The sequence below is a fragment of the Lottia gigantea genome (genome assembly GCF_000327385.1).
Source record: "Lottia gigantea unplaced genomic scaffold LOTGIsca_38, whole genome shotgun sequence".
Lineage (NCBI taxonomy): Eukaryota > Metazoa > Mollusca > Gastropoda > Lottiidae > Lottia > Lottia gigantea.
In genome coordinates, this window is record NW_008709295.1 from 1026952 (window position 1) to 1041262 (window position 14311).

General features: G+C 36.0%; 1 protein-coding gene across 1 annotated transcript in view; it reads left to right on the plus strand.

The window, feature by feature from the left end:
* Nucleotides 1-412: 412 nt before the first annotated feature.
* The window catches only part of LOTGIDRAFT_121811 (hypothetical protein), a gene marked incomplete at both ends in the record, with an annotated part of 34868 nt that continues 20969 nt past the window's right edge, over nucleotides 413-14311 (plus strand). Inside the window, 3 exons of the mRNA XM_009059214.1 lie at nucleotides 413-556; nucleotides 1141-1415; nucleotides 11807-11895. Of these exons, the coding sequence (XP_009057462.1) occupies nucleotides 413-556; nucleotides 1141-1415; nucleotides 11807-11895 (508 nt within the window). The remainder of the gene's footprint in view (nucleotides 557-1140; nucleotides 1416-11806; nucleotides 11896-14311) is intronic.

Below are 14311 nucleotides of genomic sequence, written 5' to 3' on the forward strand. Positions count from 1 at the left end.
CGATAGATATTTTCCACACGACGGCGAGAGACCAAAAGCACACTAAAAATTATCCGCACACGAAGCGCTACTAGTCGAACGTAACTGGCGCTGCGCCATTTTCTCGCGCCTTAATAGCATCAAGCATCATTGGATTTTCTGTGGTTCGTGCAATTTCACTAAAACTAAGTGTTTTATGACATCAATCGCAAAATATACTTAAAGGGATTGTAAAGAGGTTTTCTAGCCTTTTTATGTGTATCGGGGCCCGATGCCTGTGGTTCATTCTATTCCAGAAAGAGTTAATTGAAAATTACGCAGCTCCCGCAAGAGACTTCGCAACCAGACCAAAAATAGTGACGTCAACTAACACTTACTTCAGTGCGTGTTTCATTTGTGTCATCAAATAAATAGAACTTATCTTTTGTAGACTGCTGTACAAACTGGTGTTATGGCTATGATAGATGCTGAATATACTTATTTCAATGGTGCCACAAAACTATTTGTTCTGGCTTTAATGTTGATTTATAATGTGGAGAAAGCCTTTATTTGCTTCACATATCAATGTTATCTGAAGGTGCGGTGTGTATTTTTTATACGTTAGAATTGATATAATTGTATATGACTCGTATCCTAAAAAAGAAACGTTGTAATATTCTTATTTGTAGTTCTCTTGTTATAGGAATGTTTTCATCGAAATATATCGTATAACAAACCAATTCTTTTGCTCTGCGCATACAGTAGGATCAATTCAAGTTTTGTCTTAATATTTGCCATCAAGTAATAATTGGTTGACCCACATAGGCTGCACGGTTCTCCTTGTCAGAGATGTAGGTCGGATGTACTTAAATGGAAAAATCCCTCGGCAAAAAGAAGTAAAAAAGGGGCAGGCTAATGTCGCTGTCTGTACAAATTTTCTCTCGTTGCACATTTCATGGCATTGTCCGTCTGCATTAGCCCAATTATGTGCAGAAAGGAGTGACGTAAAACTCCATTACGGAGTATTTTTAGTATATCACAAAAATGGGAAAAATTTCCAACAATCTCAGCTATTGAGATCATTTAACTACTCGGGAGTTCCCACTTCAATCCCTGTTGTGTTCTTTAGAGTTGTCTTTTCAATGTTTTCTCAAGATTTATGAAAATTTCGACCATTTGTAGAAAACTTTTGGATTGTTAAAACAAGATGTCGAATTCATCCTGTCTCAGAACAGATACTTTGGAACCAAATTAGTACGAGGTGCTTACATGCTTAAAGAGAAGGAATTGGCTAAAGTACATGGTTATACAAACCCAGTTCACGATGACTTTGAAAATACTACTAAAATGTATAATCAATCATTGGATTATTTAATGCAACACCTGGCTAATCATAGAAAATGTGCTTTTATGGTCGCTTCTCATAATGAAGGAACAATTGAGTATGCAATTCAAAGGTAAGAATTTCTACATTTACTTTCTTTGTCAATAATTTTAAGATTATCCGATATTTAGAGACGAACCGAATGTTAAATATCTAGTCTGAAAACAGATACGGGTAACTAAAATTGAGCTTTGTAAAGTTTAATATTTAGATGATTATATCACAATTCTGCATGGTTGCCAGGTTTGGGTTATTGTGTTTTTCAAGCTGTTACCTCTTCCACACATAAACGAAAATGTTGTTTAAATTTCCAAACACACAGCAGTTTCAGAAATTCGAAAATTTTGTCGAAAACTTTTTGTACCTAATTTTGGTCAATATTCTGACTTTCTGATTTTAATCGATTTCCACGAAACTTGGTTGGTGGGTGAAATTGTCAATTAAGATTTTTCGAAAATTTAGGGTAATAGTTGGATTGGCCAAAAAGGTCAAAAATGAGTTCTCGAAAAAAATTGTACAGATGTGGACGAATGGCCTGTGAACGCGATAGAGACCAAGACCAAATCCTATTTTCATATTATTTGGTTGTAGTAAACCTAACCTAGGACAAAAGAAAGTTTTTAACGACTTTACCAAACAAAAAACGAAGGGCTATTGGGAGATTTAATATGATTTATTTATAAATATAAATCGTTTCCCTTGATTTAAAATGAAAATGTATTGTACTGCCGATATTTCATTCTCCGCAATACACTAAGGAGTCAAAGGTTCCAAAAACAATTACACACATCAGAGTTTATTTAAAAATGTAAGTCCATTCCACGTCATCACGTGAGTTAGCAGGTAACCCGTTCCATAATGTCAATAGAGTTTGTTTAAGTTCATGTCGGTTCCCTGGAGGCCGTACATGCACAGCTGACGACCAAGATGATCCCTGAGATGTTCAAGGGGGTTCATGTCTGAACATGACAATAATTCCAATAATAAATAATAAATGATGGCCATGACAATACCTTGACTTTATTGTTGTTCAGGTAGCCTTGAACAATTTGAATCAATTTTCTTTGCTTATGCTGAAGAAACAGGTCTCAACACTTTATTCCTGTGTCGGATGATAACCAGTCGTGTTGTAATCTGGCCACAAATGCCATCCCATACCATGAAACCTTTACCGGTGAACCGGTGATGCAGTTTGGTGCTAATCGATCCCTGAACAGACAGAACTGACTTTCATCTGTAAAAATGCACTCTCGCACAGTCAAGTCGATGCCTCCGAAGTACAGTTCGTGCCCATTGCAGTCTGCGCTGACGGGTCAGGGCCATTCCAAGGAAAGGTCGGTAAACCAGCTTATGAAGTTGTCGAAGGACTGTTCGTCGGCTAATGACAGAGCCTAGTGTTGTTGCCGCCGCCGTCACTCATCTATTCCGTAGGCGAATCTGTCGGATTTAGCGGTCCTCAGCCGGTATTGACACTCTTGGTAGATTCTAACTTTTAATCGTACCCTTCGTCTTTGTATACAGATGTAATAAGTTCAATTTCATGGATACCTACTTTAATTTTGGTACATTACTTTTAGTTTTAAAAAGCTCTCGGTAATTTGCATAGTTATCGTTTCTTTCGAGGAGTTTTGGAGCCTTTTGTATTATTTATTTACCACCAGATACAACCGTTATTAAGGAATATTAACTTCGATGTATTTATGATGCCCTTTGAAAGGGCACTGTATGATAAAGTAATATATATGAATCATATAGGCCTTTTGAAAGTCGGCTCAATGTTAAATAATAGGGAAATGTTCACCAATAAAAATACGATACGGCTATTTGGATTTTTACATCAAATATATTGTATTTTCGATACTTTCGACATTTTCCAATTTTTATTTTGAATAAAAAACTTTTTTTTTTACTTGGTAAAAATTAATTTTGAATTAAAAACTTTAATTTGTAATAATTCCTGTAATTTTGAATTAATAACTTTAAAGGTGATAATTCGTGTAATTTTGAATTAAAAACTTTAATTTTCACCCAGGTGATAATTCCTGTAATTTTGAATTAAAAACCTTAATTTTCACCTAGGTGAAAATAATTTTGAATTAAAATTTGAAGAATTTTGAATTAAATACTTTTCTTTACAAGATTCGTTGAATTATCACCTAGGTGGAAAAAGTTTTTAATTCAAAATTACACGAATCATCACTTAATTTTCACCTAGGTGAAAATAATTATCACCTAAGTGAAAATTACAGTTTTGAATTAAAAATTACACGAATTATCACCTAGTGAAAATTAAGGTTTTGAATTAAAAATTACACGAATTATCACCTAGGTGAAAATTAAGGTTTTTAATTAAAAATTACACGAATTATCACCTAGGTGAAAATTAAAGTTTTGAATTAAAAATTACACCAATTATCACCTAATTTTCGAAAATTTTATCAAAATAACTTTTTTTTCAAGGAGAAACCGTCTGTTACATTTTGAAATCCAGTTTGATAACAAAGTTTCTTTATGTCGGTGAAGCAGAAAATGGATGTTTTTCAAGCATTATGGCATAAATGTAGTTCTTTAACTATGAAACGTTTTATTCATTAACTTTAAATTGGCATTTCTTTATTTGAAGAATTAATGCTCCACCCTAGGCCTGAACATTTGGGAGAATCAAACCCTCCCTTCCCCGAAATCAAATTCATTTCAGCGATTCGAATGACCTTTAGCTATTTTAAGGATAATCATAATTTGAATCACTTCTGTGATAATTATTTTTCACCTAGGTAAACTTAAAGTTTTTAATTCAAAATGTCGTATGTGAGCCATCGTAGCTACTTATATCATAATATTTTTTATATAGCTAAACAGTCATTTTGGTTAAAAGGCCCAAGCAGGTTTATTCGACCCAATTATTGCGCGATGATGCAATCGATAAATTGGGATGATTATATGAAAATGCTATGATTAGAAGAAATCTATGCATTTATAGTTTGTACCTCTCTTGAAATCAATGTGCTTTATCATATGTCTCCGAGAAAATAGTATTAGGCCTATATTGATAAACCCCAAAAAGTGCGCCCGGTTAACGGAGACCAGAAATGCTATGTTGTAATTTCACAGATATGCCGTTTATTCTACCATTTCTCTCAGGTAGGTTATGTTATATTCCATTTGACAAGCCCTTTGACTAATTGGTAACGAAACAGTGAAGTGGGCTTAAGATAGGAAAATAAGGACTAAATGGAAGAATCGGTGCACTTTTAACTTAGTAAGGACAAACTGACACTGGTAACCTCCATTGAGCCATAAAATCAGTTCTCCGTTGCTATAAATGTGGACGTATATTGCCGTCGCCACTGTCCGTCTGTTCGTTCACATTTCTTGTAGGCGCGATAGAGGCTACAGTTTTTATCCGATCTTGATGAAACTTATATTGATTAGATCTCGGACATCGAAATTGGTAATAATCGGAAAAAAGCTTTCAGAGTAATTGCCCTTGACTTAGTAAAAACGTGCCAAATTTGGCTTGTAGGCGCCATAAAGGCTACAGTTTTTATCCGATCTTGATGAAACTTAGTATGCATGTATAATATATTGATGAGATCTCAGTCAAGTTCGTAATTGGTAATAATCGGATGAACTGTTTCAGAGGTATTGCCCTTGACTTAGTATAAACGCATCAAATTTGCCTTGTAGGCACGATAGAGACTACAGTTTTTATCGGATCTTGATGAAACTTGGTATGCATGTAAGTATTGATGAGATCTCAGTCAAGTTCGTAATTGGTAATAATCGGATGAACTGTTTCAGAGTTATTGCCCTTGACTTAGTCAAAAAAGGCGTCAAATTTGGCTTGTAGGCATGATAGAGACTGCAGTTTTTATTCGATCTTGATGAAACTTGGTATGCATATATATATTGATCTCAGTCAAGTTTGAAATTCATAATAATTGGATTACAGGGTTCACGGTTATTACCCTTGACTTAGTAAAAACGTGTCAAATTTGACTTGTAGGCACGATAGAGACTACAGTTTTTATCTGATCTTGATGAAACTAGATATGCATGATGAGATCTTGATCAAGTTAGAAATTGGTAATATTCGGATGATGAACAGTTTCAGAGTTACTGTCCTTGTGTGTACAGCGATTAGACATTGTTTATGTTTGAATTTGATGATAACTTGATGAACTGTTTCAGGTTTTTGCCTTGATTTATAGATGACCTTAAGATTATTTGAAAATTCATTATTAAGCCACAAAAGATTTTGTCTGACAGCTGGTAGTGGGCGTATGTTACCTTGCCTGGCAAGCTATCTTTTTATCATTAAAACCTTATTATAATTTTGAATTAATTTAATAATCACATCTGTCCAGTTGTCTTTCCGCCAATCCTTATGAATGCGATTTGAGACTCGCCTACTTTGTGTGGTTGTACTTTGTCTACAACAGAATAACGGGCCTTAGAATTGTGAACAATTTCACAGTTCATTCAGGTTCACAAATTAACCTTCTACGATTTTCAGATGTCTTACGGTCTAGAATTTATCAGAAATGTTATTTCCGCTAGAATTGTGTGCCACTGTTCTTCGGTGTATTCGCGTGATTTACACGTAGCATTAAAGGCTTGTCTTACGGACTTAATTAGACTCTCAACTACACCGTTCATGCGGGATGCTCGTGGGATATTCCATTCCCAGTTAAACTTCAAATCGCGGGAATAGTTTTGAGTTATCACATTTCTAACACGGTTTAAATCCCAATTTTCCATAATTTCACGTAAATAAGATTGCGCACCCACAAAATTGGTTCCTTGATCAGACCACACACACTTAGCTTGTCCCCTCAGGCATGAAAATCTCCTATAAGCCATGAGGAATGAATCAGAACTTTTATCAGATACCAATTCCAAATGTATAGAGCGTGACGTCATGCACGTAAATATTATCAATTGCGCTTCCTTTAATGTTTTCCTTCCTAATTTTATAAACACGGGACCGAACATATCGAGAGCTGCGTTGTAAAAAGCTGGGAATCCAGCAGCAACTCTGAGTTCTGGGATTTGACCCATCAACTGTTCCACTGGCTTTTTCCTTAATTTTCTACACGGAATAAAAGTTTTTGTTAGCGACTTAGCAGTATTCCTTAAACCTAATATCCAAAATTGTTTTTTGGCTTCTGCGATTAACCTCTCATATCCACAGTGTCCACGTTTTTCGTGCACAAATTGATGATTTTTCGGTAATATTATTGGATTTCTTTGATCTTTAGGCAGAGTTCGAACTTGTTCCAATCTTCCGTGGGCTCGAATAATACCATTTCCATCCCGTTGAAGTGTAATTCCTTGAATATCAGTTGATTTAGGTAGATCACATTGTGTCCATTGGAATAACACATTTTGAGAATGGTGTAATTCAGACACGGTAAAAGGTCCTTTCTCGAAATTTATCTTCGCGATATACTTTCCAAATCTAATTAAATTACACATATATCTGTTTTATGTTTTATCTAAAAGTCTATTTAACATGTTATTTTCATTTACTGGATCATTGTGAACAGCAGTTTGTGTTATTTCTTCTTTTTTGGGTGGCTTATACTCAATTGGTGTTTCTCTTGTTTGACACTGTATTTTAATCTCGAAATTTGGCCATTCCGATTCCGGTAACTTAAGAAAACGTGGACCATCCAGCCACTCTGAGACTGATATTCCACGAGTTAAAGCGTCAGCCTGATTATACTCAGACATTACATATCTAAAGAGTTTGACATCGATTGACTCCTGGATTTCTGCAACTCGTGCAGAAACAAAGGGACGGAAAGTTTGCGGTGGTGATTTAATCCATTTTAAAACGGTTGCAGAGTCACACCATAGATATACTGGAACGTTTTTAGCATCAACAAATATCAATGACCTTAAAACAGATTCATACATTCTGGTCAACAATAAACATCCTAACATTTCCAGTCTTGGTATGGATTTTCTTCAATGGTGCAACGAGTGCTTTAGTTAAAAAGTGGCAATACGCAGCAACTGATGCGATTCCGTCGGGCACTGAAATAGAATGACAGGTATTTCATTTCATTTCAGGATACAGAGCGACATGGATGACCTACAAGATTCGTCACTAAATACAGACGATACCCATGAAGAAGAACAAGAGGTAACAGTGACTGCTACACAGGATCTTTCTCAAACCATTCACAAGACAATACAAAATAAATCAAGTCCTTGGAAGCGCAAGAAAAATGAGAGTCCGGTTGATAAAGCCTTGGAGAAGGCTTGTGCACTGTTGTCAAAAGATGATGATGAATACGATACGTTTGGTTCTTATGTGGCCTCGAAATTACGGTCACTGTCCAAGGAATCCAGCAGTAGGCAGTTAAAGCGGGTGATCCAAAGAGCTGTTCTTGAAATTTCAGAAGAAGACGAATTTGATCCATCTTACGCGACAGTACTACGTCAATCTATCGCAGTGCAACATGCAGCCCAGTTCTTAATTTTAATACAGCCACTGATGGAAGCAGTAGCGGACAACTTCAAAATCTAGATCATTCGTTTTCATCTCAGATGTATCACCAGAACTGGTGATTTATCCATTTTGAGTTTTGGAGATTGATAATTCTTTTGTTTTGGGGAACATTATGAACTACAAGATGTAAACTACCAAACTCACCTTCAGATATAGTTCCTTCAGAACTTGAAATATGGCTTGGCATGTTCCTGTAACGATGCGTGATATTGTTACTTCCGGAATGCGGAACAGGTACATTAGGCTGGTGGAAGTATCACCTGAAACAGATTTTGTTTAATTACAATTACTATTATGTGAAAGTATGAATAGATAGGGGGATGTTTCATAATATTCGAAGTAAAATCGTCTTGTAATATATTTTCTCTAAGGGATTGTTGCACGTAATTATATATTTTTAATATATATATATATACCTTGAAAATATGAAATTGAAACAAGCTATGCCTTACTATGCCTTGAAAATATGAAATTGAAACATGTTGGCAGTAAAAATTAACTATTTCTTTGGCGTTGTTGATCTAATTTAACTACATAATATATATATATCGATTTATATATTAAACAACCAATAGAGTCTCATCGCAGTTTTAACCTAACGGAGATCGGTGAATCTCGAACGAATTCACGATTGAAGCTGAAATTTGACTCTATCGGCTGTTACATTATATAATAACGTGCAACAATCCCTTTAAATGCTTTTTGAGGTCTATAAATAAAGACCAAGAAAATATTACTGTGTTTTAATTTACCTGTTGCTAGTAATCGAAGAGTGACGGCTAGGCTCTCTTTCACTGAAATAGATTCTCTCTTTTGTGTATCCTGTTTGCCAATTCTTGGTCCGACCAGCATCTCTTCAAAATCCCCTGCTGACATTCGAATGAAATTTCGGAATTTGCTGTGGTCTTCCAGTCTCAGCTCATTCATCAAGGAACGAACGGCTCCCAAGGACTCTCTTCGTTCAATCCAGGCCCTAACCCAGACCTTATGCACTCTTTTTCTGTTTCGTCTGTCCATTGATTATAATTATAGCCGTATGAGGTATTGCCCTTGTTCTTAAAAATGCGTTCAAGTTTTAGCCTGTAGACACTCTAGAAGGCCCAATTCTTGATAGATTTTGATGAAACTTGGTAATATTATTCAGTATAGCCTCAAAAAGTTCAAGAGAAGTGTTGAGTATTTCATACTAGTAATTGTTACTATACTGCCAAATATTTTTATTTAAAATCAAAGCTGCCAGTGGGAGTATATTACCTTGCCTGGCAAGCTATCTTTACAGATGAAAGTCAGTTTTGTCTGTTCAGAAACGATGGCAGAGTTAAACAGCTTAAACAACATATAACGCCTCCAGCGAACCGACAGGAACGTGAACAGACTCTAATGACCTTATTGATCCCTGCTGACGTTATCTGCCGACTGACTTCAATGAGGGGTGTAATGGCGTTCATGGGAACATCTGAGAACAAAATTATTCTTGAAACAAGAAAGTTGCCACACTCGCTATTGATGTCCCATGGAATGGATTTTTTTACATTTTTAAAGATGGGTTCCCTTATTTTCATTTATGAAAATGAAAATGCTAATACTTGTATGAATAGAAGGTAGATGTGTTCTAATGACTTGGAAAAATACCAGTTTGTATCACATGTCCATAATTAATTCATAATTAGGTAAAATTAGAAGAGAATTACCAGCAGAATTCCAACTTGTGACAGATTAAGAAGGTCAAAAAGCCTTTTTTTTTTGTTTATCCAGACTGTACAAACATGGACATTTATGATTGGTTAAAACTAATAATTATATGCAATAGGAACAAAATGATATGATTAAGAATACATGATAATTCATTAGTAACACGAATTAATCAAATGGTTTGCTCAATTTGACACTAAAAAATAAGGAAACCCATCTTTAAATAAACTATTTGTGTGATATTTTTGTTTGGACCCTTTGACTTTTCGTAAAACGAAAATTTCTGAGCAACAAAAATAGCAATAAACAGAAAATGGGCTGTAGAGGGCGTGTTATTTGACACACTTTCAAAATGTGTCCATAACTTCCAGAGTTTTCGGTGGTATCACTTCCGGTGGAACCGACTTATGTTAATTTGAAAAAAAATACGCACCGAAAATAACACATGGCCGCCATCTTAGATTGACTCATTTCGGGGAAAATCTATTCAGAAGCTATTTGTTATCTGATTTGCGCAATTTTGGGGTTAAAGGATACATTGAACGTTTATCTAGGTCTAAGTCTATAGCCCAATTTCGATTTTCATTTTTGCCTTTTTTGTACGACCGGATTTTTTTTTAAGGGCGTATAACCCATGACCTTGACCTTCATGTGTACTATAATGATAATTTGTATATCTTGACTATCTGATGACCTTTTGTCCTTTGGGTTCAAACCACACTTTCCGATTTTAAACAGGACTAAAAATGATTCATTTGTATACTTGTAGTGCTGTATCTCGGAGCCTAATAGAGATATAGCAATTGCGCTTTCCAGCTACAATGCAAAATGTCTATGTAGCATACATATTTTAAAACGCCATTCGTTTAACATTGTGGTATCATATAAAAGTCGGTTAATTAGCCCTGTCAGTATATATAGAATTAATGAGTTTAACATGTCGGTTAAAGCTCCCCAATTTTCTATCAGAAATGCATTATGTCAAGTTTGCGCAAAAAAATACTTTCTTGGGTGGATTAAAGTGTCATGCTGTAAGTTGAACTTTCTAAAGCACCCTACGCCTTAATATACTTTCTTATTTCTTATCCGAATTTCGTCAAACTTGGTATACACTTGAATGTTCGATTTGTGATTTGCAGGAAAATATGCACATTACCAACATTCTTATTTCTTTCTAATTTCACCAAACTTGGTATGTATGTGTATAATCAAAATCTAAATTTAATGAAAATATTGAATTTTTGTTGCGTATGCGCATTACCAACTTCCTTATTTCTTAATTTATGTTGTATAATGAAATATTTTGAATATGACGGAAATATTAAATTTGCATAGTGTACATGCGCATTAACAACTTTCTTATTTTCTGTCCAAATTTCATCGAATTTCATATGTTTAGTGTGTATTAAAATTCTGAATTTTATGGAAACATTGAATAATCCAAATTCCAACTCGTATATATGTGAATAGACAGTCTCTGAATTGTAGGGATTTATTGGAATTTGTGTAGTGCGCCTAATATGTCCACGTTCGTATGTGGAATATTTATGATGTAAAATTTTCGGTTAATGCGGTGATTCTGGTTCCGCATGGCTGTGATTAGGAACCAATTATCAAATTCTACAGTAACTAGACTTACTCGACAAAGATCTGTCTGCTTCTGAGCTATTTTACGTCGTCTGCATTTATATTTCGTTAAACATAACTATTTTATTATTTTTATTTTATCAGTCAAGTGCAATAACTCAAAAACTACTCATTATTTAGATTATTACAAAAAAATGGTAATAGCCCTCATCGTCGAAGTGATCATTTTGCTCTTTGAGAATGAGAATATAATTTTCCTTAAAAACCGTATTTAGTGATTCCAAATGCCTTCAAATAAGATTCTGCCGGAGTATTATGTAAATGACTGCACATTAAAGAGAAAATATGGCATTGTACTATTTTGACCGCAACAACATGATTCTTTTCTCGAACGCTAGTCCCAACAACGTCCTTTGAATTAATGATTGTTATTGTTTTATAATTTTGGTAAACTTGCCACTAAACTTCTCAAACTATATACTGCATATTGTCTTTGGCCTGGCACCACGCATTCTTATGTAACGAAGGAATCAAAGGAGACCTATGTTTACTGTATGTTTAATCGGTTCTAGTAGCTCAAAACACTTAATGTTGAAATACCACACAGTTTATTCATTTATTCATCTTTCTAATCCATAATCTTATCATTCTGGTTCTTGTTTCAGATCTGTTGATTTAAACGTAGATGTTAATGGTGGGAGGTTATTCTTTGGGCAATTGTATGGTATGTGTGACCACGTGTCGTATAGTTTAGGTAAGTAAAACTAGCAAGTGTAGTCGGACACGGATATTATTTTTTGCTCATCCAGGTACTGTCAAACCATAAACACAACCAGTCAGTTTTATTTTCAAGGGTATAAAAAGTAACGCATTTAAAGGGGAAGTTAAAAGGATTGTATAAATAATTACTTTCTTAACATATAAAAATGATTCAACATGAATAAAAATGTTCCAAATAGCGAAAGAAGAAGGCTATATTGGTTCGGATAGAGGTTTTATGCCAAATTAAGTATATCAGGTCTCACTCCACTAAAACATTTTATGGAAATGATTGATTGTTACGAATGTAGGCCAGGCTACTTTTCTTTCTCTCTCACTTTTGGTGTTTTTGCATGCCAATTTTTGAGTAATATTTGCCTAGGTTTAAAATTTGATGTCTTAAATTACCTTTAAGATTTGGTGAGATAATGAGAGACTTAAAGGCGGAATGATAATTCTAAAAATAGTCGTTTTGTGAACTGCCAAACTCTACCGGATAAGTATAACCGGTAGTAGTCTACTTAGTCTACTACGAATCATTGGGACGTTTTGCCAATTTGTCATGCAATTTCATGACGAATGCATGTGCTGACAAGATATATAGGTAAATCGATACATCGTAATACTATATGCCAATATATATAAGCATATCGCCATAAAATTATATAATGAGAAAGCAGATTTTCCAGATGCCTGCTAAGGTGGCTAGTCGGAGGGCTTTGTGCTGTATGACATCTAACTTATGAAGGAGCATTGGGTTGGCGGTCATGTATGCCTGTGAACCGTAGTCCAAGATAGTCTGGATCAGCGCAAGATAGGTCATCATAGGCGTCACAACATTAGCTCCCCATTCATTGCCAGATATATTCCCCATTAAGTTCAGCACAGTTTGGCATCTGTTTGTGATGTTTTTAATGTGAGGTTCCCATGAGAGTTTTCTATCGAAGGTTACACCAAGTAGGTTGGTTTCACTAACGAATTGAATACGTTCGCCGTCCAATATTAGTCGCATGTCGGTCACCTGGGGGTCTTCACTGACCAACATTCCTACCGTTTTGGCTTTAGATATTCAGAATCCTCAGTCATTTGCCCACTTTGCAAAGCGATCCAAATATGTTTTGATCCGCATTTGAAGGTTCGTGTGTAACGTACCATTCCCCAAAAAGTGCTGTCGTCAGCAAACATCGCGATCTGACATTTGTTTGACAGGTATTTGGATTTGCGGATATCAAGGTGGGGCTAATAACCGAGCCTAGGGGCATGCCATTTTTCCAAACTGAATTCTTCGCTGATACTCCTCTCTATGGTTTTCACGTATCTTCCTGTCCGCAAGAAAACTCGATATCCAGTTGTGCATACGACCACCTATTCCTAGTTGGTGCAGCTTGTGCATCAATCCATCTATCCAGACATCTATTAGGTCTACGAACACTGCACAGAGAGACCCAGAACTGTTCAATGTCTTAGACATTACGTGTTGTAGCCTAACTATGTGATCCATCGTAGATCTAACTTTCTGATCTAGAAAATTATTACTTTCTATCGTTTCGAGGATTTTGCATAACGTGGATGTCAGGCTGACGGGTCTGTAAGACTTTTATTGGGATCTTTCCCTGCCTTTAGGATAGGTATAATTGATGTCGTCTTCCATTTTGTCGGTACGTGGCCATTGGTCCAAGATTCGTTAAAAGAAACCCAGTAGGATTTTCGAAGCTTCGGGGCGTAATTTCTTCAACATCGAGTTCTTGACTTCACCCTCCCCTGCTGCACTGTTTTTTTTTTAGATGAGAGAGCTTTCTGAAGTTCATCAGACGTGCAAGGGAGATTCAGTGGATCGTTTTCATCTATGTGCGTCAACACATTGGAATGATGCACTGCGAAGTTAGTTTTTCGATTTATGAATTCCGCGTCAGCAAAGCTCTCAGCCATGAGGTCTGCCTTCTGTCTATCGCTCTCTCCTACTCTATTCCCAAAGGTTACTACGGGGATTTCGCGGGTAGATTTAGTGCCGTTCATCGATTTGATTTTGGCCCAGACATCCCTGATCTGGGTATGCTGGTTTAGCGTTTGACAGAAGTCATGCCAGTGACTGGTGCGAGCCTCACTGATGACTTCCAAGTAGGCCCGTTTTGTTTCGGTGTTGAGGTTGCGTAATGCTTTCCTTCTAAGCTTTAGTGCTTTTTGGCAGGCGTCCGACCACCAGGGCTTAGGACAAGCCCTGTTTTTGCCAGAGGTTCTGGGGATAGCGTCCTTGGCTGCCTCTAATAGGACCATGGTGACATTGTTGGCGTAGACATCTACATCGATGTCCTGTTTATCCTTTACGTCCCACTGCGAGCTGCTTTCAGTCAATTTCATCCAATCTACCTTTGCGATTCGCCAACGGTTACTCCCCTCTTTATTTGACCCCT